Source organism: Mizuhopecten yessoensis, unplaced genomic scaffold, assembly GCF_002113885.1.
Source record: "Mizuhopecten yessoensis strain PY_sf001 unplaced genomic scaffold, ASM211388v2 scaffold1407, whole genome shotgun sequence".
NCBI lineage: Eukaryota > Metazoa > Mollusca > Bivalvia > Pectinida > Pectinidae > Mizuhopecten > Mizuhopecten yessoensis.
In genome coordinates this window covers 591,714-618,183 of record NW_018404031.1, presented here as the reverse complement: position 1 = coordinate 618,183, position 26,470 = coordinate 591,714, and the positions used below count along the sequence as shown (strand labels likewise).

At 34.7% G+C, this 26,470-nt stretch overlaps 1 protein-coding gene across 1 annotated transcript in view; it reads right to left on the bottom strand.

Annotated features, from left to right (window-relative positions):
- Positions 1–346: 346 nt before the first annotated feature.
- LOC110461972 overlaps positions 347–26,470 on the bottom strand; it is a 28,139-nt gene continuing 2,015 nt past the window's right edge. Inside the window, exon 2 of the mRNA XM_021515726.1 lies at positions 347–4,549. Coding sequence (XP_021371401.1) covers positions 3,825–4,549 — 725 coding nt within the window. The 3' untranslated portion in view covers positions 347–3,824. The remainder of the gene's footprint in view (positions 4,550–26,470) is intronic.

Sequence of the window (26,470 nt, the reverse complement as noted above, 5' to 3'; positions counted from 1 at the left end):
AAAGCCAATAAGATTTACCGTTACGCTATGACATATTCCAGGGGTGCTGAGAGCAAAAGTGAGCAAAACCCCCGGATATCATGGATGGGCAAATACCAACACTTGCATTGTAATGTACCGTTCAACCGTTTCTCCTTATAGGATTTATGTCCCTTTGTATTTGGAGCAATGTACATGTTCTAAAATTGTGTGTTGCTTTCATTTGCCTAACAGCATATAGCATCAAGAAAAGGTCAGGGGCTTCATAAGGTAAATATGTGTGATCCTTTAAAGCAAGAAACACAACAAAAATATATATCCATGTACAAACGCTTTTAAATCACATAAAAGAATACAATTTTCACCAGTAGTGGAAAATATTTAATAAATAAATCACCTAAAATCTAGATAGAATTAAATTATAAATACATAGATGTTGTGAAAAAGTATTTACACACACAATGGACTGCATGACTAGTGGATCTGATACTGGTGTGAAACAGCAGGAAGCAAAGGTTCCCTGCAGGACAGCAAATCAAAACCATACAGTGAAAATACTCAGGATCACAAAGTTTGCGTAAAATCCAGCTGGATTACCTCCCCTTACACGTCTGGAGATATAACCTAATGGGCATTACTGACGATTTCATACAGAATGTTGTAATGGTATTGATGTTTCTGGGTTTTGTTTTGTTTTTCTCAAACTATATATGAACTTATTCTTTACACACATAAATGATAGCAATTGACCTGATGGTTTTTTTTGAAACTGAATGAAAAAAAAAAAAATACATGCAAAATATACCTGAAACATGATAAACATAATGTCTATCACAATATAATGTAGATTATATATCATATGCCAATATATATCGAATCATCTATCTATATCATTGTTCGTTTCCCTATTTACAATTTTAGTAATATCATTTCAATTGATATTGATATTTCTTTTTACATGAAAATCTAGACAACACAATACGTACACAACAACAAACAAACTGATCACAGTTGTAAATATAAACAAAAAAACACACGACATGTACTTCAGGTAGCGGTGATAAATCTTATTGGCAACAATTGAAGAAGGAAATTTAAAATTGTTTGTTTTCCATAACATTTATGTAAAACCTTAAATGGTCTTTAAAAAGGGTATAAGATCAATATCAGAGAAGACTATCTACATATTTATCATAAGACAACAATTATTTTCAGCTTTTTTGTAGATTGACATATATCTGTATGACAGTTTCTTAACAAAAATAAACACTTTGTAGTTATAAAAACCCATTTTGAATTGTCTTTTTAAACATCTACATATCACTTCTCTTTTTATATCTAATTTATGCATATTACTGGTCATCTTAGCTGTTCCGAAACCTTTGCCCATCAACAATTTCTTGTATCAGACTATCAGAACTTTTATAAGAAACAGTTATCCTTGTAACATTGCACTAGTTCTGTACCAGTCCATTGTACAATAAAGTGACATCATCAGATCATCGTTAAAGTATCACAGAATTGACTCTCAATAGGGGGAAATCTTCGGACAAACATATTACAAACGAAGAAACAAATTGGAAGCTGCACCATAATCTCTCTTGGAACATCAAAATTTTGTACAGACAACATCAACACAATTCTCTATAACAGATTTTAACTTTTATCAGAATTTCTAAATTGAAACGTTACACTTGTTTCAGCATAGTAAACTTCAGAAAGAAAATAACATACATGTACAAGTACTGTAGAAAAAGTCCTGTTTACAAAACTCTAATCCATATGCTTTTTAAAACAAGAATATTTTGCAAGGAAATAATTTAACTTTTAGTTTTAACTTAAAGCACCACAGAAAAGTACAAGTTTAACATTCAAAATTCTGTTTCTGCAAATATTCCTAAAAACCTGTGGGAAAATTATTTATATTCAAATTTGATACAAAATCTCAATTTACAAGAAAATAACAAATATTCACAAAAAAAAGTTGACTTTAACATTCACATCACAGATATCTGACTTAATAAGGTTTTTTAAACAATTATAAATAAATAGTAAATACATGTACCAGTAAAGAATAAATTAATGATTCATACAGATTTTTTAACTTCCAGCCATACAAAAAAGTAACAATGTTGTAGAAAATTACACGTACACATTCACCTTAGATCCAAAACTGACTTAACACAAGTTTATAATTAATATGTGATGAAGTATAATTTTAAGGATTCCAAACATCAAAAATGTTTTAAACATTTTGCAATATAAATACATAAATCATCATATGTTTTAAAAAACAGCAATTTCAATTCATAGTGCTAAAAACCTTTTTCGAAAATTTTGAAATTTTCATTAATAAAAAAGTTTTCAATGTGTAACATGGTGACTTTCACTTACATGGAAAATTGTTATGATAAAGGAGAGAATTGCTCTCCAAAAACCTTATGTAGGAAATGAACTTCCACTATTATTCTTATAATAGTCCAGTTAATTAGATAATTTACACATCAACCAAAAATGTTCAGACTTACTGTATTTGACCGCAAATAAGCCCCCTCACGCAAATAAGCCCACTCCCCATTTTTGGCAAATGTCCTGGGAGCAGGGTTGGTGCCTGCAATTAAGCGCCCTCCCTAATTTTGGTCTAAGCTTTTTCACTAGGGGTGGGGGCTTATTTGGGGTCAAATACGGTAAAAGAATTCATCTGTGAAATACATACATGTACAACCTTTACTCAAAGTATCAACTCAGGCATGAAGTAAAAACTGACAACTAAAACAATGGTGAAGTATAAGTGATTTTAACACAACAAAAGTCTTATAGACTTAACATTTTCACAAATAATTCTGTCATGCATCCGTTATCAAATTCCATATACAAGTATCAAATATATACATGGCATGCTTATACGAAGATGTGTAAATTATAAAACATTGCCTAGCTATAATATACTACACAATTACTAACCTGCAGGAGTACCAACCTAGCTTGACTTTTTATCTATCAACCTGCAGGAGTACCAACCTAGCTAGGCTTTTTATCTATCAACCTGCAGGAGTACCAACCTAGCTAGGTTTTTTATCTATCAACCTGCAGGAGTACAAACCTAGCTAGGTTTTTTATCTATCAACCTGCAGGAGTACCAACCTAGCTTGGCTTTTTATCTATCAACATGCAGGAGTACCAACCTAGCTAGGCTTTTTATCTATCAACCTGCAGGTGTAAACTTTTCAACCTAGGCTATAAAACTGCCAACTTGCAGGAATACAATTTTCACTTTGGCTATATATAGCTTTCAACCTGGGAGTAAAATGTTCAACCTTGGCTATATATAACTTACCTGCAGGGATACAGTTATAAACCTAGGACATATATTACTATCAACCTTGGCTATATTCACATCTAATAATCCTGCAACAGAACAAATTTCAACCAAGGCTATATACACTCATTTACCTCTAGGGGTAAAATCTTTCGATCTAGTCTTCTACCAACCTGCAGGCGTAAAATGTTCAAACTAAGCTACATGTTTATATAACTGCCAATCTGCAGGAGTAAACATTTTAACCTAGGCTTTTCAGCCTACCAACCTGTAGAGGTACAAATTTCTACCTTGCTAGGCTATAGCTATAGCTATGTAATGACTATCAACCTGCAGGGATGGCTCCTGTAGGGGTAAAGCCTAACCTAGGCTACCATGGACTAGTAAAATCCAGAAGGATGCACTAAAAATCTAACTTCCATGAACATTTTAGCTATAAATGCATATCTCATTTGGCTTACGCTTGGCTAACAATTTGTTAAAAGGTTCTTTTGCAATAGAGGTTAATTTGGCATGATAATCTGGGCTAGCAATCGACAAGTGTCGAACTGGCCATCCCAACATACTGACTCGGACCAAGGCCCTTCAGTGTACCAAAGTCTGTAACAGTGTGGCGCGTATCGGAGGAACTGCCGCGCGACTTGTTTGATCGTGCAGAACGATTAGATTTGGCAGAGTGAGTATCGGAAGTTGATGAACTGTTATTCCACTCCCGATCTTTAGTGTCTATCCCAGAATCCTCAGACATGGGTGAACCATTGTTTCTATAATTAGCGGCCCAACCAAGACCTTTGGCCTGAGCTGCAGCCAAATAACGTTTGCGGCGATTCATTTTGTAGATACGTATCCTTTCTTCCTCTTCTTCTTCATTTTCTAAAACCTGATCCCAGCGTAGACTCTCTGTGACGCGTTTACTTAGAGTAGTGACACTTGCACTTTTGGGCATTTGAGGCTTGTTGCCAGTTCTTTGCCCCCTGACGCCACCCTGAGGTATACGGTTGGTCAGTTTGGCCGAAGCTTTCTGTGGCCTGGCAGACTTTTGTTGTGTGTTGGTTGGATCGCTTGGAGATGGAGTTGGTTGGGGAGGTTTCACTATCTGAGGTAATGTATTAGCACCGTCCATCACCTCGCTGACATCCTCCCTCGGCGAGTCTTCACCCTCACCCCTGAGGCTCCCCTCGTCCCGTACACTCTCGCCACTCTCCTGGATAGTGGCATACTTGGTATCGGGGGAAGCCCTCTTGGAATCTCCTGTAACACAAACAGAAAATACATCTGTAATAGAGGTCATTATTTATTTTTTCAATGCCTCCGCTAGGAGTCGAAACCCAGGACCTCTGGTTTACTAGTCTAACGCTCTTCGGAACGAGCTTAAGAGAAATTCTCCCTTACTGAGTCGGTAGGAAGCAGCTAGTATTTTACCAGGATGACACATGTATATGCAATATATAAACAAGATTAGAAACTCTTTCATATGCCTGTGTATAAGACAGTAGAATAATCCACCCAAGTTGCTTTGAACTGGAGTAATGGCCAAGGGTTTTCACTCAAATTTCATAACCTCAATGTGGAATTTTCTTACATTATACTATGTGAAAAAGTATCTTTAGCTTTTAACTTTTAAAAAAACAAATTGTGGATACAAAAGTTTGTTTCTTGTGAAAATACTGACTCCCACAGTGATAGCCAGGTTAAACCACTGACATGATCAGACATATGGTTGCATGCAGTGCTAGCATTGCAAAATGATTATGCAGCTCAGCCTCTGTTTGTAAAATGTCATGAAAGATACAGTGATTACGCTGTACACCCACTCTACCTTCCCATCACTGCTTTCTTCCATATGATGGCTTTATCTGACACAAATATTCTGTATGACAGAAATTAATTGATCAAGTTGATGGAATTATTTAAATTTTAACTGATAAATTATGCATAAAAAGAGTAATCTGGCACAATATGGTTTAACATAATAATTATATTGACAATTTGGGGTTCCTATATACCGCTTTATCGCAACCTAGATTGTAGGTCATCTCAAAGCAGTTCACAAATTATTATCCATGGTTATGTTATAGGGCCTTTGCAACCAGCAAATATCTTTCTCAACTCCCTGGGGAGCATACAGCCCATGCTGCCATTTCAGCACTCACAGCTAGCATTCAACAATTCTAGCACTGCCCAACCACGTACTCATTTACAGCTGATCATGAGTAGATTGGAACAAGCGGAGTGAAGTATTTTGCTCAAAGATACAACACTGTGAGTGCCATGCCGTGATTCGAACCTGCAACCCTTCGCCAAGTTCTGTCACAAGCCCGGGGTCCTACCACAGGACTACCATGCCTCACACGGCAAATCTGCTTGTGTCAAGTACTGTTTATGTGATTTAACTCATTAGACTGAATTCTAGTTTGATAAATGGAAGTCAAAGTTCAAGGTAAAGGTCATTGCCTCATTTCAATCAATCAAATATGCCAGTTTGAAGCCAGTCATTTAATTCCAGTCCTGTGTAATTAGCTAGACATTACAAATTTTCCACATGTTTAATTTGATCAATATTGAATGGATCCTTTACACAAATGGTACACATTATTCTGAGTACATTAACATCACACTGTGACAATGATATATTGATTACATAGCTTTACTTTTCTCCACACTTTTCTCCACACAGTAAATAAGTCAACCCATTGAATTTATCATTCACATTGTTCTTCATTTGAAACCTGTCACTCACATTATACGTGTTTACAATATTGTTAATGTCAACACACCATCATTGCAGTTTGATTGTGTGTTTGTTCAGGTTTCACACCCACTCACTACAATAAAGTTATGTTGGGCCTAAATCATCTTGTCAATGCAGTTTCATGACCACAATACAGGTTTATACACAGCATAATATTTTTATATTTCTACCATAAATATTTGTCCAAAATAACTTGGGCATTATATCTATGAACTAGGTTTTAATGATATATATCAAGGAACCTGTGTTGTGACAGTTTAGCAATTTTTGAAAACACCTGACAATGTCTCTTGCCCAAGCAGCACACCTTAAGCTTCCATGCACCCATCAGCTTTGGGTCAGATCTTTAAATGCAAATAAGGTGTTAATTGTGTTCCAAAACATTTTATCAACCAAATACAAAAACAAAGCCAGATATTAAAGTGATTTGTTTATGAACAGTGACATTGACCATGTAATTCATGACCCTATACAAATGTTTGAGGTATTGACTGTATTTCAAATGTTTCATATAACTTTTCATCCAAACCACATGAAGATGAACAAAACCAGTTAAGTTATGAAAACGATTTTCTATTCATGGTAACAATCACCTTGACCTTGTATTCATGACCTTCAAAAATAACCATGTTTGAAGTATTGGACTCAGTCCAACTGTATACTAAATGCTTCATAAAACTTTTCATCCAAACCCTAGGAAGAATAAAGCCAGTTTGTAGAGCAACGACAAATATTTTCTATTTAAAGTAACAGTGACCTTGAACTTGCATTCATGACCCTGAAATGTAAAATCTCATTCGAAGTATTTTTATACAAAACACTTGTATATAGTTCTGTTGCGATAAAATGGGACATGAAGGCAGCTGCCAGATGATACAAAGCATGCAGTTTAATTAAAAAGAACTCAACAGACAGGACCATAAAATACCTTGAGTGTTATTCTGGTGTTCAGACAAACTAGGTTCAAGGATAATGTCATCCATTGCATTATTCATGGACTAGGTAGGTGTCAATTTTACTGTTATACACTACATAACAGTTATATGCAGTCAAACCAGATTTTATCATTTACAATACATTATATGAACAAACTTGAATTTTATTAAGCCCTTCATCCCTCCAGCTGCAACCCACAGGTAAACTATTTGGCTTGTTTGAGTTTTACGTTCTATTAAATTAACAGCTATGGTCATTTAAGGACGTGCCAGGTTTTGGTGGTGGAGGAAAACCAGAGTACCCAAAGAAAAACAACCAACTTAGCCTGAAGCCAGTGCCTGGAGGCTGCCCTACGTAGGCCTCGAACCCGCCTCAAACCCGCAACCCTGTGAGTGATGGAGGGCTAGTGATTAAAGACAGTCAGTCACTTAACCATTCAGCCACTGCAGTCCAACAAGTCAAATATCATAACTCTAGTCAATGCCATTCTTTAGAAAGTTTAACTAGTAGACCAGGAAAATGAGGCAAGTTGTATTTTTGGACTCGGATACCAATACTGAATATATCAGGGTTCAGTAGATTTTAAGATTTTCATATACATATATCTGAATCGAACCCTGAGACCTTGAATATTGGTCAAGGTCATATTTATTTTAATAGCTTGATAGCAGTTTCCTCCAGCAAGCTGCAGGCCAGGTATAGCATTAATCTAGTGCTCAGAGTTCATGAGAAGATGTTGTTTCATATTTTTGACACATTTAATTCCTGTGTGACCTTGAATGTATGTTAAAGTAAAGTGATGCCTGTAACCCCTCAACCAATCAATCTACATGCAAAATACAACTACTGAAGCCTCATTATTGGTTTATTAGAAGTTGTTTGATGATTGAACAGTTGAACCCATATGACTTTGAATGCAGTCAAGGAAGTTCATTTTAACAAATCTGTTATCCATTCACCTCAGCAAGCTGCATAACACTGATAGTGTCTACAGGTGTTGAAAGTGGGTCAAGGTCATTTACTTGAACTGTTGAAATCTGATAGTTCTTCACCCAAGCAAGCTACATGCCAAATACCCTATTATTATATAAGCATTATATGGTTCTTAACCCTTAGGCTGCTACGCACGACAATAGTCGTTTTGAAAAGTCGGGCCCGTCAGTGCTATGCACGACAATAGTCGTTTCTCGGTCTGTAGGTTTTGATCGGTAGCCAGGAAGTGTGAAGTCGGGTTGTTGCTATACCAAACCCGACCGCGTATAGTAGAAGGCTTCTGATTGGTTGTTTTGTCATTACTTTCGATATTCACAGCAGTGTACCCTAGTAATAACCAAAGGTGTGCGAGAGAATTTCAAATCGAAAAAAAAGTCATAAAAATGGCGGACGTGTAGATTGAAGCGACGAATATGATGGTAAACATTTATTCTCCATCGTCACCTACGATGATAATAAAGGTTTTGTAGGGTTTGGCATGGTTGATGTGGAAATACTTCGGTGTTACATAATATGTAACTTTCTAGTAAACGGCTTTGTGCTCTACGCAAACAGGAAAATATCAGCGGACCGAGGCGCACATGTCGTCTGCAGGTGAGGCCGAATTGAACATTGATACGTTTTGAAACGATTTATTTCTTCAAACTTTTTATCGGTGATTTAATCATAAACTAGACCGTAGCTAAGATATATCTATATGCCGACTGTGACAGTAAATTTATTGAATGGCGACCTGAAACCTGTAGCAAATCACATGCAATTCTTGACGAAATACCTGACCTTTTTACATGAGAATCTCCGTGTAAATATATACAGCATCTTATGTCAAAAATGGAGTTTATAATCTCTGTTATCATTTGCCAATCACATTTGCAGACGAAAATAATTTTAAAATGATCTTCCTCTTGCTTAAATCCGACTAATTAAAAGTTTCACATTTTCTTACCTTTATTACCACCTGTACAGGAAAATATTGAAGCAACTTTAGAATTGAAAACGTTAATATAAACTAGAGACAACAACGAACAATTTTCATATAACTTTTTTTCACATATAACAAATATTTTCCAAGTTATGCACATTTGAAAAATCAAGTAAATTAATTTAAATTTCAATAATTAATTCAGCAGTGGTGTCGGTTTACATAGAAATCAATGTAGCAGCCTAAGGGTTAAGAAGAAATTCTTTTTAAAGAAAAACTAAGGATGGCTATGGATAATGAATGTTGCTCCAAGGCATTATCAAGTGGGCTAAAAACAGCATTTGTTTTACCGGTAGTCAACAAGTGTCTGAAGCAAAACAAACAAACAGGGGAAGCACAGTTATAACACAAGAAACAGATGTAGAATTGGTTTGGTCTTATTTGTACCCTCAGGTACCATAACTATGTCAACATTATACAAAGTATTAGGTCACATCAACAATCGGATTCACTTGACAGCTATTTTGTAAGGACTTTTAAAGCTTCAAGTGTATCAACACATCTATCTCTATGGCTCGAACATTCCAGAGGAGATTCTGTGTATACATTTTTCTGACTGGGTTTTAAATCAACACAGTAGTATGCATCCTTGTGCACAGGTCTCATCATGAAGCTTAAACACAATGAATTTGGCAAACCTTTAAAATTGATTTCTCAGAAACCTACAGTAAAATTTGATTTAATAATCCATACAGGTTACTGGTATCTACAGAATGTATGTTACTCAGTCAGAGCTTAACCAATTACTCGGTTGGAAATGTTTTTCGTGTGACCTGAGTTTCTAAAATTTGTCCAGATTGAAACCTTTTATATTACAACACATCTTCTTCCTACACAACACCTGGTAGCATTATCATCTTAACTTTAATTTGCTAATTGTAGCTATTGTATATAGCTTGCTTTAATTAACACTGTGTGATAGTTGGTCATTGAAATGACCATTTACCATTGATATCAGTATGTCACCTGTTGGAATCCTGACTTCATCTATTGTCTACAGAGATCAAAACAATGGACACCTCAGAAATGTTAGTAAAGCGTACATATTTTCTCAATCGACATAAATAAAAATCATACAAGTCACAGTGACCTATATTTTATATCCTTGTGAAGTGCTACTCAAGACGTATCCTCATAAAGTTGGATGACTGTTAGACTTCTAGTGTTAGGGTATTGTGGAGATGTTCTCCTGAAATGACAGACTCGACTACATGGCAAGTGTACAAATTATTAGAATCTTTTTTAACATGAATCATTGAGAAAAGGTGAACAAGTTGTGATGTTTATAATTTGTAATATAGAGCAGTGGCCCTGATATCACTCTACAACACCACTGGGGGGCAAACTTCGACATTCAAATAGCACTGTCAACATTTAATTTGTATCGACTCAAACACCATCACTAGGGGTTTAAAAACTATTTCCACATAAAGATTTATATCTTATTTACCGGTACAAAAGTGTTCTATGACCCCAAGTTCATTTTTCAGATAAGAGCGAACTTTGTCCCGTCAAAAAAAGTTATGATGTAATGGCTTTTTTATCTGATATCTGTAACAGAACCATGGCGTAGAGTTTCACTTCTTTAGACACAAACTTTAATCTTTCATTATAACTGTTGGCATGTAATTCTTTAAGGGATCTAGAATTTCTTTTTAAAATTCAAGGCAGCCATATACTTAAAACCTGAAAGCGAAAGATTTGGCAACCTTTAAAATGTTACGTCGTGTTGGCCAAAATGCAAGTGGTTAAGCCGTCTGACTTACTGCTACCACTAACCCTCTACCACTGGGCCGTGGGTTCGAGACCTAAATGGGGCAGTCGCCAGGTACTGGCCGTAGGTTGATGTTTTTTCTACGGGAACATCGGCTTTCCTCCACCACCAAAACCTGGCACATCCTTAAATGACCATATATAGCTGTTAATAGGACGTAAAACACAAACAAACTAAACCAAATTAAGCCAACAGTAAATTGTTGTTACAAGGGCGTTCACCTTATTCAAAATGTGAATCCAAGAAGGACTGTTGAATGTTTGAATTTAAATATCCAATTAAAAAAAGTTAACTATTCAATTAAAATAATTAGATATGCGTCATGACTGGGTACAAACAAGCACCATAATTATGTACTACAATGAACAACATGTCAACTACATATATTCTGATATATTATCTTATATATAGTTAATGTATTTTAAAGGTCTAATCAGCAGTAATTAAAGTTCATGTAAACCTATCTTTGAACTCATCAAAACAATTAACCAATAATTGTCTTTCTCATATCTATAAAATATTCAAGAAATGAACAATATAGACATATTTCATGTATCTACACATTTTGTTCAGAAGTTATAAAAAAAAGACTTAAATTGCTTGCCTTCACTTTGTTCAGGAATTGTAAGCATTTCTTAAATGAATAAAAAAAATAAAAGACAAATTTAAGTGCCCACTTATATTATCATAAGCTATAGCTACACTGAACCCTATTGAAGAATCAACTGGCATAGGGTTTGATTCTGATCACAGTCACCTTTAATGAATCAAAGTCACGATAACAACATGTGTATAAAATTTACCAGGTAAAATTTATTTATTTTTCACTTTGCATAGAGATCTATAAGAATGTGTCGTAAAAACATTACATTGTAGGGATTAAATCCGAATGAACTCATTCACCCCTGAAATTTCATAATGAACTTTTCCAACCTTTGAATTGGAAGAGTTCAAATGTGTCTTCAGGGGTGAATGATTTAAAGTACAATAATTATTTGTACTGCATCACACTAGCGTTAGGACAATTTCCATGTATATATAAGAAAGACAAGTATATGCCAGGAGTCAACCAGATACACAAATTATATATAAACCTCCAGCCGAGTTCATCTCCTGGTCAAACTTTACTCAAAACAGGTCTAGCTGGTGTTCCCTCACAATAAAACTTACAATTCTCTGAGTTAAAATATTCTACAATGTCCTAGTCAGGGCAATAATTGAAAAAAAAAAAAAAGTTCTCCTAGCTGGTTAATTTTGGGCTAAACTTTTGAAATGTTCCCACCACCCCTCTGCTGACCACGATGCTCAGTGGGAGAGGCAGAACTCAGAGATGCAAACATGAGTCCAGTTTTTAGGATCCCTGTCCCATTGCACTGTATTTTTACCGAAATACAGTAACCTCCCCCTTAACGTCCACTTTGATATAACTGTACTAGAACAGTATGGCCAGGACCGTTCCTTTGACCTGAGCATAAGTGTCAACCTCTGAAACCTCCAATGGGGGAGATCTCTAGATCTGGACTCCCCCATTCCACATTTCCAACAAGGGAGATAGTGTGTGAAATGCGACCGACACTGCATTGCTCAATTTACCTTTCCCTTTTTATGTATCAAAATAACTCCAAAAAGCATTAATTTGATTCAGACACACCTGTTATGAACATTACACACAACCTGCAGTAACTATATAGAAGATCACTTGACCACAGGATGTAAATTTTGAGTTTGTGTGAGTTGGGACTTGAATGAGGGAGTTTCGAGAGAGATTAGTATATTTTGGTCCAATGAGGGAGTCTCCCTCCTTATGACGGAGGTTTGACAGCTATATGCCTGAGGTAGTTCAGTTGGATAGAGTGATAATATAAGAAAATGCAATCTGAAACAAGTCCAGGGTTCCAATCCAGGTCTAACCCCGCTCAATTTTTACAATAAAAACACTGCAGGTTGTTGATTAGGTTGTTATCATTTCTCATAAAGATCCCACGAGGTATGGTTTTCTTTTCAGAAATAATTTATGAAAGTTATATGGTATATATGCTAGAAAAACAGATTCAATTTCTTAATTACATTTTTTGGTATTGGTTTCGGGATCCTTAACACATCCACCCCTGAAGTTTCATAATGAAATATTCCAACCTTTGAATTGGAAGAATTCAAATGTGTCTTCAGGGGTGAATGAGTTAAAGTATGGACCCCACCTTTTAGAAATCCTCATCAATAAACTGCTAAATAATCATGCATGTGTCAATGTGACAGTTCACGGTACCCGGTCCGCATCATCACGAACAGTTGAACTCCAATTATTTCTGTACATAATATATATATATGGATTATTTCAGAATTGCACCAGTTTTGCTTTGAACAGGTTTGGTATTTATCAGCGGTCAATATTTGCTCTGTCAGAGCCAAATATATAGCTTCAATTTTCCCATAGTAACACCCCCTACATCAATACTAAATCTATCTAAACATGCAGGTGTAAATGTAAAAATGGGACCGTTTCATAAATTATGATGTTATTCTAACCAAGCGTAGTCTGGAAAGTAATCAAAGACTTGACATGAACTCTGGTTATGCTGTTGCAGGGTCAGGGAAAATCCTGGAATTTGAGAGCAGTGGGCCATTTTCAGCAATTTTTAGTCCATACCAAAATTAAGAGGGGTAAAAATAAAATAAAATCGGAAACATGGAGGGGTTAATTTTAGTTTTGAGGGCTCAATGGTCCCATCATGGAATATCATTTTTGATCTTTCAAAAAAAAAATCATATACATGTACACATAAAAAACTCATTTGCAAAAAGGTTTGTTAGAAATGTTTTAAAACGCATTATGTTGATTTTATTTTAAAGAACAACAAATTCAAACATTTAAAATAAAAATACCTTGTAACTGATCTCAAAACATATAGCAAAGTCATTGACTCTATAGTTATAGTGTGTTTGAAATTTCAAAGCAAGTCATTTTAAAACAATATTTACAGATATCACATTGCAAAGTAAAAACCAGTAATTACAGATCTACAGCAGATCACTACAAACAGAAGAAACACAACCCATTACTCATATCAACACCTTTTTTAACTAGAAATCTATGCTCTTATCTAAATTGAAAAAAAAACTGTACGAGTTATTATAAGTTAACATCAAAGAGTCTCCACGAGCCAGATTATTGATACGGCATAAACCACGGCACAAGACCTGAACAAATGTAGTACAATAGACGTTTAAATCCGAGATAAGTACAGCTTATACTTCCACAAGTCTCGTATTATACATATATACACAGTAATGTTTCTTAGCCATTTTCACATTGATCTTTTCACAAAGTAATTGTTACAGGAAAGCAAAATATGTTTTTAAAGTTTCAAGAGTTATAACAAGTCTACTTTTGGTTGTAGTTTTGTGTGGATATGGCATCAAATTGCCTGCATGGTATCCATCTGAAATTAAAATCACAGTTACAAACCAGAATTTTAATTTTGAAAAACAAAAATACTTCAATTTGATTTGAAAAAGTAATTAATAAAAGTTTCGATTTAAATAGAATTTAAACAGCAACCTATGTCAGAAACAATAAATACATAACATTTATATATAACTTACTTATCATTTATCCTGATTCAGTTAAGTTTGATTGACTGAGGATCTAGGACCGACGGTGTTACATGTAACACGTCCTTGTCATCATTTTCTGTTTCTAAGCGCTTAAGAGAATAATCATGTTTCATGAGGACAAAGTCTTAAAGGTTAGTCATGATTCTTTAAGTTAATTAAGGTCCCCAAATAAATCTTGTTTCACAAGGGCAAAGTCCCCAGATCAATCAAAATTCAGGGTGTCAATTAAAGTCCCCAGATTAATCATGTTTCACCGAAGGCCGATGCCTGTTCTCATCAGGGAAACAAGGAATCAACTTTTCTTACTGCAACAGGAAAACTTGAGCAGGAGAGGGAAAAATTGTGTTTCATTTCAAATTCATTTAATCAGAATAGAATATTCAATCAGATATACTGAGTACTTGTACATGACACATATAAAGTTTGTTTAATTTTAAAACACTATCGGGAAAACCCCAAGTCCCTTATACAATTTAAAATTAACTAATTCGAGTTAGATATGATTATCAACCATCATTCGTTATGGAACCTCTATATATAACTTTTAGATATATAAATACTAAGTGACACTCCTGTACATGTACATACAGTCGAGATGTGTTGAGGTCTGACAGTGTTACAAGTTTTGTACCGTACATATGCTGTTGAGTTAAACACCAAGGTCATATCTATGGTTATATCTTGGAGTGACGTTGCCTTATTTTACACCCCTGTGAGTTGTGTCCATTGACAAACCCTGTGGTTCCAAGCAGGGGCAAGATAAAAATCCATTCATTCAATTTTCAACAATTAAGAAACCCTTCAAATAAATGCCAATTTAAAAACTTTTAAATATTCTTGTTTTCCTGGAAATATATATATGATCAGGGGATCTGACTTTCGATTCAATTTACCTAAATATAGAAATAAATTGAAGTAATGAAGCTTTTCGGTTCATTATTAATTTATAATATCCTGGTTATGCAAGTGATTATAATAAGATCTACTTTATCAAGCTGAGGTAGAACCTTTTTCTAACCTCTAACTAAAAATTCTTCTTCAGTTCCAAAATGTCTATTAATGCAGTAAGTCTTCTTTAAGGATCAATGTCCCAGTACTAGTGATGTATGCGATTTTCAGTATATATATATACAGTTACCTCCCCTTAATTTCGCTCTGGATATAACTGTAGCACATTTGCGGAAGGTTGCTTCCATTGAACGGGTAGCTCAGTTGGTTACAGCGATAGTATAACATGCTCAAATCCTTTTTACACTCAAACACTTTTATCAATTTTATTTTGTTTATTTCATCTTTATTATTTTTCTCAAAAGTCCCCCAAGGTGTGATTCTCTTTACAGAAATGATTTATCAAAGGTATATAATCAAGCTAGAAAAAGGCGTTTTCAATGTATAGTTACATTTTTTGGCAATAGTACAGGGATCCTTAATGTAGACCAGATCTTACGTAATATATTTTATGCATTTTAAATCATTATTTCAGATGTAATATATTGAAGTTATCATTTAGTTTTTCAACTCATATATTGTCTAAACTGACCAATTTTGAATCCCTCTTGGTACCCCTTCTTGAACTTTAAGCTACAAGCGGTGGCCATTAGACCTACGTGTACTGTATTGTGGTGTATCAGCTGATAGTGTATGATTTGGCCGGAGGACTTAACAAACCCACATTGAACACTTATCTACCTGACAAGTTTGTATAAAGCAGTGACTTTTGCAAATCATAAAGTCTTTGTAAGAACATGAACGCTCTGATTGGTTTGTAGAGTATCTCTTGGTGGAAGAATGGCGATAATGGTCCGTCTACCTGTGAAATTATAACCCGGAGTATTTATTAATACAGAGCATTCGAAGATTAACCCACCAGACAGTTAACGTTGGATCTATCAAATACAAAAAGCCATCGTTCGGACAAAACTTTACGATATATCCACACACGTAGAGACGATATCAAACATACAGCAAAAGAACCATCAAATCAGAACATCTCAACACCGATAATAAGCCAAAAAAATGTATATATATACGTAACGTATAATGATGTAATGAATCTGTCCTGGCCCCAAAATCACCTTTAAGAACATTCTCAATTTGTTCTACGTACAATCAACATTTTATCATCCTCACAAATATAATGACAATTTTAAGAAAATGATGTAAATTGAATCATGTCCAAAGAAATCACCTTTTTACCTGAAACAGTTGGTATAGATTGCAGAAAATCTCACTCTAGACCGTTTGAGAGGAATTTGAAATTTAAGAATGTTCTTAGGTTGACGAAATTAAATTTCAGGGTCACACTGGGGCTTTATCATTCCTGAATTCACTTGAGGATTCCTATACTACTGCCAGGAACTGTAACTATACATTTGAAACTTTTCTTTTCCGTGAATCATTTCTGAAAGAAAACCTTCTCATGTGAACCTTATAAACGAATTTTTTTTTTACCATAAAGCAGAAATAAACAAAAATATTATCAACAGTATTCTGACTGTAAAATTTCAATGGAGCCAGCTAGAGCAGAATTTGAGCCCTGGACCTCTGATTATTATACACTGTACTGTCACTCTAACCAACTGAGCTTTAATAACATTGGTCAACCTTATTACTTTGGACAGGTCACGCTTCAGTTAAAAACAAAACTAAAGATATGCTTTTTGTGAACAGAAATATATGCCTCCACTTATGCTAAAAAAAGTCCATTGCAAAATAAAAACATGCAAATGAAGTCAAATAAACGTGTATATACAATTTTCGTAAACATATTTTAGGTTATACATGGAGCAACCTACTTAAAAAATATAAAATGCATATTATAGTTGTATGAATAAATTATTTAAATCTGGATGGTCAAATAGTATGTCCCTAAAGTTTAAAAGTTACAACTGAAAAGTTTGCACTTATTTAACCTTTGACCTTAAGGTCACGGTGACTTATTGATACTGCACTGCACATCATCTGTGGGTGATGACGGTATACTGCAAGATTCATCAAATTAACAGTTTAAAAGTTATAACCCAGACTAGATGTCATTGAAAGTATGCACTTATTTGACCTTTTTGTTTTCATCAAGATATCTTTATAGCAGTACTTTAAAAGTTATGGCCTGGACAAGAATTTATTAGAAGAACCGGCCAGAAGAAGAACCTGAGTACTTCATTCGAAGAGGAGACATAATTAAGGGGAGTTTACGTCAAGTACGGAGTATAGTCACAAAATATAAATACTGCCAATAGGGATGTCCACTACAATGGACAGTAAACAACTAAATGATGTCATAAAAACAAACAAAATAGAGTTGCAGGTGCCCAGATCTTGAAACTTTACATTAGTTCAAAAGAAGCAGGCTAAAACTTCAGGTTTTCAACAGAAATGACTATATATTTGACCATGACAAGTGTAAGCAACAACATTTTAGTCCATATTGCTTGTTTAAATACCCATTTTACCAATTCTATGCAGACAGAAATAAGGTATTAATTTATTTATATTCATGTATATAGAGCTTTCTTTATGAACTGACAATAATCCTGCTGATTTTTATGGTGTCCAACACTGTATATATTACCAACATGCTTGTGAATGCTTTAAATGAAATAAATTAACATAAATTCAGATGTACATCTATTCCAGAAAAATTCTCATTCACAACCACAATATTACAACCAGTGGCATTAAAATATGGAAAATGTTATCAATCAGTCGGACTGCTGCCTACTGTGGTACTCGTATTGATCTCCAGAACGACTGGAACGTAACTTTTATTCAGGTGCTAATTTATAGTTAGATTTTTATTTGGTACTTAAAATGTTCTATAGAATTGAATATATGAAGGAAGTGATGAATTACAGCCAACGGCATACTAATTAATGGCTGGTACGTGTTCTGAAAGTTATATACATGTACATTTACATAATTTTACTTGTATATCAGGTCTGGATATAACAATGATAGCTGTGAGCTGCCATACAGGTAGTATTGGTACCCAGCTGTGTCTGAATGGAACATGATATATGTTCTTAAACGGAAAAATAAATGCAAAGTTCATGAATTAAGTTAATAAGTTAATTGGTCTCGCTGAAAAGCAGAGCACATCATTAAGTGCAATGGTTGACCTAACATTTGCCCCGACATTTTCCTTCAAGGGGGTCCATATGCAATCATGATCACTGGTGAATCTCGATTCAAATTGCTTCATGCAGATGCATGGCTATCAATGTACATGTACCTAGATGTCCAGCAATGTGCGTACGGCATTGAGGCGAACGTTTTACTGACGCCTATAGCTGTTGTTTCAATGGAGCATTCCTGATTTGGGGTCGGTCAGTTATGGTTTGGGGAGGAATTTCTCATGGTTTGAAGACAACTTTAGTGATGGTTTATGGGAATTTAATTGCTGTTCAGCCTCAAAATGTACAGGTGAATGAGTTAATACAAGAAATTTAAACCAGCTATAAATGTGCATGGAACGAACCAAGATTGAGGTTGTGACTTATATATAACATGTATTTATTCCTATATATATGAACTGGTATTTTGTTCCAATACATGTACCAAAGTTTGTAATAATCCAAACAGATATATTTTTGATCAGCCTTTAGTCTAAAACTTTGTTGTCACATCTGGTTTCTCTATATTGACATAAAATTTAAAAACAATTTTTAATTTCTGACCTAGCTTTACAACTCAACATTGACCAAACATGTGTATATATTTTGTAGGATACTGTAATCTTACATGTTATAGATAATATAATCCCTGAAGGATCCCCAGACAGATCCCTAGTGTTACACCTATCAGTCAGAGATCAAAAGTATATCAGCCCAGACAAACGGCTCTCTGTTGGAAATCCACTCAATTTCACGTGGGATCAACTTTTTCTGCTGTCGCAATGTTACATTCAATCTTTGGCACAAATTTAAAGAAAAAATAGACCATGATCGATGTTATTCAATTGAAATTCATGACTGTGTTTAAAATGTTTTCCAATTTCTTACCTGATATACTGCAGAACTGGGTCACTGGAATGAATTTTTACCTCTGAACACATAATGGGGCATACTTGCCCCTTTCAAATTTTTCAATGAAGAGAGTTACTGTGGCCATTAGCTCTAAACTGATTGATTTTTTCATGCAATATATATATAGTTTGATTTGAGCCATTTGGCTGATTGTAAAAGTAAGAAAAATATATTTAAAAGTTGTGTGCCTTCCTCTAAAATATGGACTCTTGAATTGGCAAGTATGAAGCATGCCCTCTCTCACACACAATATAAACATGTCCACCTCATCCACACAGCCACACCCGCACCCACACGGCCACACCCACACTCCATCGTCCACCCAAACCTCTAAAACTGCATGCTATACTAGTGACTTCTACATTCAAATTCATTTATCACATATGATGCTCATTTTCATAATCTTGATCACTTTAACTATATTGCCAAGCATTATCATTGTTTTATCGCTGGATTGTATAACAGATTTTTTTCAGACTTACTTATAAATTCTGCAGACTTCCATCTTAAGTTTGAAAACCGATTCTCTATTCATGATGCATCAATGTTAAGTGTCATTGATATTGTTATCACTCTAATACAAGCATAAGGATCACTCAACATTTGAACCCACTCTATGACCTTAACCTTGGTGTGTAATCAAATGATATTCACACTGTATTGTCTTGATGCATCGATCTATTAAGGTTCACAAAAAAAAAATCGAAAGCAATTTTTCCTCTCACAAGCATTATATTGAACTGAACCTCAGCTGTGACCTATGACCTTTGTGAAAAGGACCCGATATGGTTTAGTTTGGTTTTCTGATTAGATTTAATGTCCTTTTAACAGTTTCAGGTCATTTAAGGGCGTGTCTCCACGTGTGTATGCCTGCTGAGACGGGTACCGGGTACATTGGTCTATTTGATGCCTATGTGTACATTAAGTACTACCGCACTGAAATACCAAGCCAAAGGTACTGTACCCAACACTGTATCCAGGTTATTCTAGTTACATAATACTGACAACAAGTTAACCCGGTCATTGTGATTACCTTAAAATGCTGAATGTTAAGCAGGGATTAACAACTACCATTTTTAAGGACTTTGATATGCCCCGGCTTGGGGACAGAACCCATATAACCTTCCTAACTTGCGCGAACATTCAACATCACGACCAAAAGTGAGGTATATTGGCAAACAAGGTGTAAGGAAACAGAAGGCTGTAAGGAAGTAGAGAGAAAATATTTAAATCCTAAATGTTGCAATTTAGCAACTTATGAGACTAAATGCCACCTCCCGGCCAGTCGAAATAAATGGGAGAATTATTGAAGATGTTAACACAGTTGGATCAATACAACACGCGGTGCAGATGAAGATATAAGAAGAAGGCTTGGACTAGCAAGATTAGCCTTTCATACAAGCTTACAAAAATCTGGGCAAGCAATCAAATCAACAGGAAGACAAATTAAAGATTAACCATTCAAATGTATTATCTGTGCTTTTATATGAAGCAGAAACATGAAAAATGACCAAAAGACACCTTACTACACATAAATGTCTCAGAAAGATACTAAGAATATTCTGGCCAGAAAAAGTTACAAATGAAAAAGTAAGAGAGCTTGCAAGAACTGACAGAATCAGTGACATCATAAAGAACAAAACGATGGAGATGGATGGGGCATGTGTTGAGAATGGCGCCCAACTGCCATTCACGTGTAGCACAGGGTTATACACCAGAAGGGAAAAGGAAATGTGTAAGACCAAAAGAAACCTAGAGAAGGACAGTAGAGAAGGAAATGAAACGTGTATACGTAGGCTTCTCACCATAGTCAGGCGCTGCAAAGAAGGCAGAAGACAAAACGTTGTGGAGAGGACTTGTTAATAGCTAGTACTATTCTCCACTGGGAGAGAAGGAACTAAGTCAAGTAAGTCAAATGTTGCAATGGGTGCAGCAGATTTATTTCAGTCTCTTTTGTGTCCCCAGGTACAAGACTGTAGGGGTGAAGGACCTATATATGTGATATATAAATATATATTATACAGTCAAACATTGCTTCGTTCAAGAGTCCAAGAGGTTACAGTAAATTGCCCATACATATGCAGTACAGGTGCTAGAACTGTTTGACATTAATCGTACTAAATGACTACCGTTGGCACCTGAATTGAGACCAGAAGTGGATGTGCAACATTTTCAGGATATTCCAAACTACAGATTGTATGTATAGAGCATCCTTGAAATTCAAGGGTTCCACTCGCGATATACATATATTATCTCTGCTGTGCATCCCCCAGAATATGTCACGAAAAAAAAAGCTTTTAAGAACACCTTGAAGAAGATACAAGTAGACTTGTCTGGTGGCTTTGATGAAGGTAAAAGGGAATCATGCAGCAGCATATTGTTAAAACCGAAAGACTTGAAAGTTGGGTGTTTAATTAGCTCCTCTGTAATCTTTAAAGGACAGGTATGAGCCTGATGATTGCTCAGGTGTTTATACCTACATGTAAAACCAATCAAATAGCTTACCGCAAGCATTCGATTTAGTCACAGCATATTCGAGGTGTGCAGAGAAGATATGTGTATCAAGATTAATGGAAGCCCTCGGATCTCAAGGATGAAGACATAGTTAATGTATGCAGTGCTAACTCAAATATCCAGTCAAGATATTGATGAGTCCAGATTTGCATCACATTCAATATTCATTTAAATTAAGAAATGTTTATGAATTTGAATTTATCTATTCCTTCATACCATTTGGTATGTATTACACTATGTACTAACAGCTACGCAATGTTAAACTACATGAAAGACTGATGGCCACCTGCAAAACAAATTAACAATATATCTATTGAGTATTGAATACACATCCATTCAAGTTAGCACTGAACATTCCTACAGTACTGTACTTGTTGTGAAAGACAATACCACTAAAGCTTAAACAATAGCGCTGATCACTAAAGTATGAGGTGAAAGGTCAAATATACCTGTACATGTGAACTAGATCTTCCCAATCAGCCACGCAATGACTGTTGAAAGCCTTGTAAGCTTGCTACAGTAATTGAACAAATAAAGTTTGGTGAAACACATTTTTGAAAAAAATATTGAAATTCATTCAAGATACCAGGTTTTATATATATGTGGATGGAAATACAAACAGTATGTGAAAAACAAGTCACATCAAATATGAAGTATTTGAATTAAAAATGAAATATTGTTTTGTTTTATGAAGCTATCAAGGCTTTTATTCAAATCGGCCTTTGGTTTGTCGGCCATATTGAATAACGACGACTTGTCATTAAAATGTAAAAATATAACAATGATCCCACTCTAATACAATGGCCTTAACATTATACCTTTGTACCACCCTAAACAAGTTAGGTTGATCCTTTATTTAAATTTTTATTTTCTTAATGATAACATTTTTCAAAACATATTATTTGAAAATAGAAATAATTATTGCATGCTTAATTAACTTTGAAAATTATTGAACAATGCTGCTTGCAACTCTGGTGGTATTATTTCATTTTCTTCTCTTTTAAAGTTGACGATAACTCTTTTATAACATACATCTGTGGTTAACCTGAACCACAGGGAATTTTCATTCATAGCTCAATTACCTTCAGAAATTATATTTATAATGTTCAAACCAACATACCCCGCGGTTCAATACTCAATGGTGAACCATATGCATATATGTTACATTTGACACACTGCAATTTAAATTTAGTAAATTATGCATAAATATTCATGACTGCCAACAATTAATAATTTTAACAATAAGCAAAATAATGGCAATAAATCACGATGTTAATAATTGCAACATATAAATGTACATATATATCATGCCTGCACAAAGTAATTGTATGAGGATCAGTATGACAGGAATAAGATATATTGTTCCCCAGGTATATGTACAGAGCCAACAGATCTAGATTGGGCAGCTTTTAAGTAAGCCAAAGTATCAAAGTTTTAATATTTCCTTCATATTCATAATTAAACTGATAAGATAGTGATGATTTGAGTACTATATGTATCTTACAGACAGATTCTCAAAGTGTGCAGATAATATTCCTTCAAAACTTCTTTCTTGTTTTATTTTCTAACTATGACTGGTCCAATTTGCATCATATGCTAAGATCATTTAAAGTGTTCCTAACCTGTCCAATTGATTATTAATAGGTGCTGTGGCATCTCGCAGTTAATTTAGTAATATTAACTGTGTTGGAGACACAGTATAGTCTAGTGATAGGACGCCGGGCCCGTGACCAAAGGGTTGTGGGTTCGAGTCACGTCCCGACACTGTGTTGTATTATCCTTATGCAAGATACTTTACTCAGCTTGTTCCAGTCTACTCAGCTGTAATTGAGTACGTGGTTGGGCAAAGCTAGAATTGTTGAATGCTAACTGTGAGCGTTGAAATGGCAGCACTGGCTGTATGTACCCCAGGGAGTTGAGAAAGATTTTGGCTTGTTGCAAAGTCCCTATAACTACGGATAATTATTTTTGAACCGCTTTGAAACGACCTACAAACTTGGTTGTGATAAAGCGGTATATTAAAGAACCTCAAATTATTATTATTATTTTTAATAATTATAATATCAAAACCAAACACATTGCTCCTGTCATTTGTTGGGTGATAGTTGGCATTTGAGATCACTTATCTGCCATCGTACAGGAAAGTTGGTGCATTGGCCTCCGGAAAGTTTATTGAGATATAATGTAATATACATGTATATATATATACATGTATTGAATTGTATTAAATTAACTGGACAATAGATACATGTGTATCATACTGTAAAAAGAACCTACTCAGTCAATTCTATCTAATCAATGTAAACATTCATAAAGTGAACTTTTAAACTTTTTAAGTAAAGACATTTAAACAATAAACAATGTCTGTTTATATAATTTAATACCAGTATTTACAAATGAACTTTTAAACTTTATATATGAAGAGAGACAGAAATAAATACAATGCAGGTGTGTTTATGTTAATACATGTACAACCATTTAATGCTGTGACGGGTGAGTTTATAGGTCAAAATTACTACAAAAACAGCTTGGTGTGTTTATTGGTTTAAAGTATTCTGAAGAGAATATTGCCCTCTTGATCAGAACAAAGATCACATTATTTTGTAATTCTACCCTGCACACAGTACTATCTCTATTTCTTGCATTCTGACATTAACATATATAAATATATTAACTGGTTTAATTAATCCTTCTCCTGTTTGACCTGGCACATTTTTTGATCGATTATTTTTGCATTGACATCAACTAGTTAATACTTTTGTAAGTTTTAATTCAGGTTACCGGTACTTCAGAAGTTACCGATTAAAAATGTAAGCAACATATACATATTGAATAAATTCCCAATTGCAAGCACTCAAGAGTAAAGGAAATATTCATATTTTTTTTTTAATAATTTCAAAAGGAAAAAAAAATTATCAAGCTAATGAGGTTTCTTGTCTGGAACCACGAACGTAAATTTGTGTGTAGACATATACGTATTAAGAGACTTAATACATAATACCGTCCAATACGTAATATCGGTACCCTAGACCACATAATTTGAAGCAGATTTTCACCTATATCGAATATATTGACACGTATTATTTTACGTTTGTAAGTCCACCTGTTGATTGAAATCTTATTGGCCAGAACTGACCACCCTTTGTGTCCGGATTACATCGAGCGGTCACCTCTAGTGCTACTTTACAATAGAAGTGGCACATGACCAAGCCGCAGCTTACAGCATAACTATAAAACAGAGGTTAAATCAGAACGTAGGCTGTTCTATCATGAGAATTTTATCATCGGTACAATACACCTTTACCCAAACACGGGCAAGAAACACTTTCAATCAATAAATATTTACTCAAAGGTTTTAAGAGGATTTATTTTGAAGTTACTAAAGTGGTGTGAGTTTTATCTGACTTTATGATTCATCCTTTTCAATACTGATAGCTTTATATACTTTAGTATCTTAAAATGGTGTGATATTGCTTGCAAACAAATATGGTAAAATACTAAGCAATGATTGAGTTTCTATTTATAGCTAATGAAAAGTTCTACAGCTACCTATAATCAATGTTAATAAGTTGTATTGTTTTTATCACCTTTCTGTGTAATAGAAATGGGGGGGGGGGGATTGCTAACTTGTAGGATTCAAACATATAACACTCCAATGGTAATAAGACCCCAAATAAAGGTATTCTTTCAAATTAACCTACCTTAATCATAATTGTTTGTGCCTATCTTAAATTTGTTTGGCAATTTTCAAGGAAGGACTGTTAAAGTTAAGGTCACTCGCCTAGATATAAACCTTATAGAAAAAATATTAGAAAATAAATTTTATTACCTACACCTAATTGTTCCTACCTTATTTTTTCAGAATTTTAACAGGAAAAATAATCATTTTTATGTTTGGCCAAAATGTAATGGTGATTTTCGTACTAATAAATCTAAGACATAAAAAACATGTATATACATATACGTGCAAAACTTCTCAAACATTTCTCACATACTAACTTTAACATACCTGATAACTCAACTTTTTATAGATCTGCTTTCAAAGATTACAACTTTGAATGACAAACAAAATTCCCAACCAAAAGCCAATGTATACCCTCTGATGTTTGAATTTCATGGCCTGGGATTGACATTTAAAGTTGACCTCTTTACATTAAACAGATGGTAAAGTCCAATGGACTTAAAAGTACATTTCATTAATCATCCGACCTCCTGACAGGGTGAAGATTCATTTTATGATTCCTCAGATTTTTAACAGGAAGAAATATTCGCCTTATCAATCGTATTGGTTACATGTTTATCTGTTATTGGTACCCTGGGACTGCCCTTAGACTGGTCATAATTCAACACTCCTAGGCTGGTTCCTTTTGTAGTACCACAAACCATTTCAGTGTTACTAAAGGGTTTAATTGATTATAATTGAATGATTGTATCACAGATAAAGGCAAAGCAAGTAACACTGTGCGAGAACCAACCCTTATCTTTACACAACCCTTGTGCCGTATGTTTGAACAGTATATCGGTGTATTCATTACTTGGAGTGGTCACCCCTTTCTTTGTTCACTCTTTGTACACATTTTAA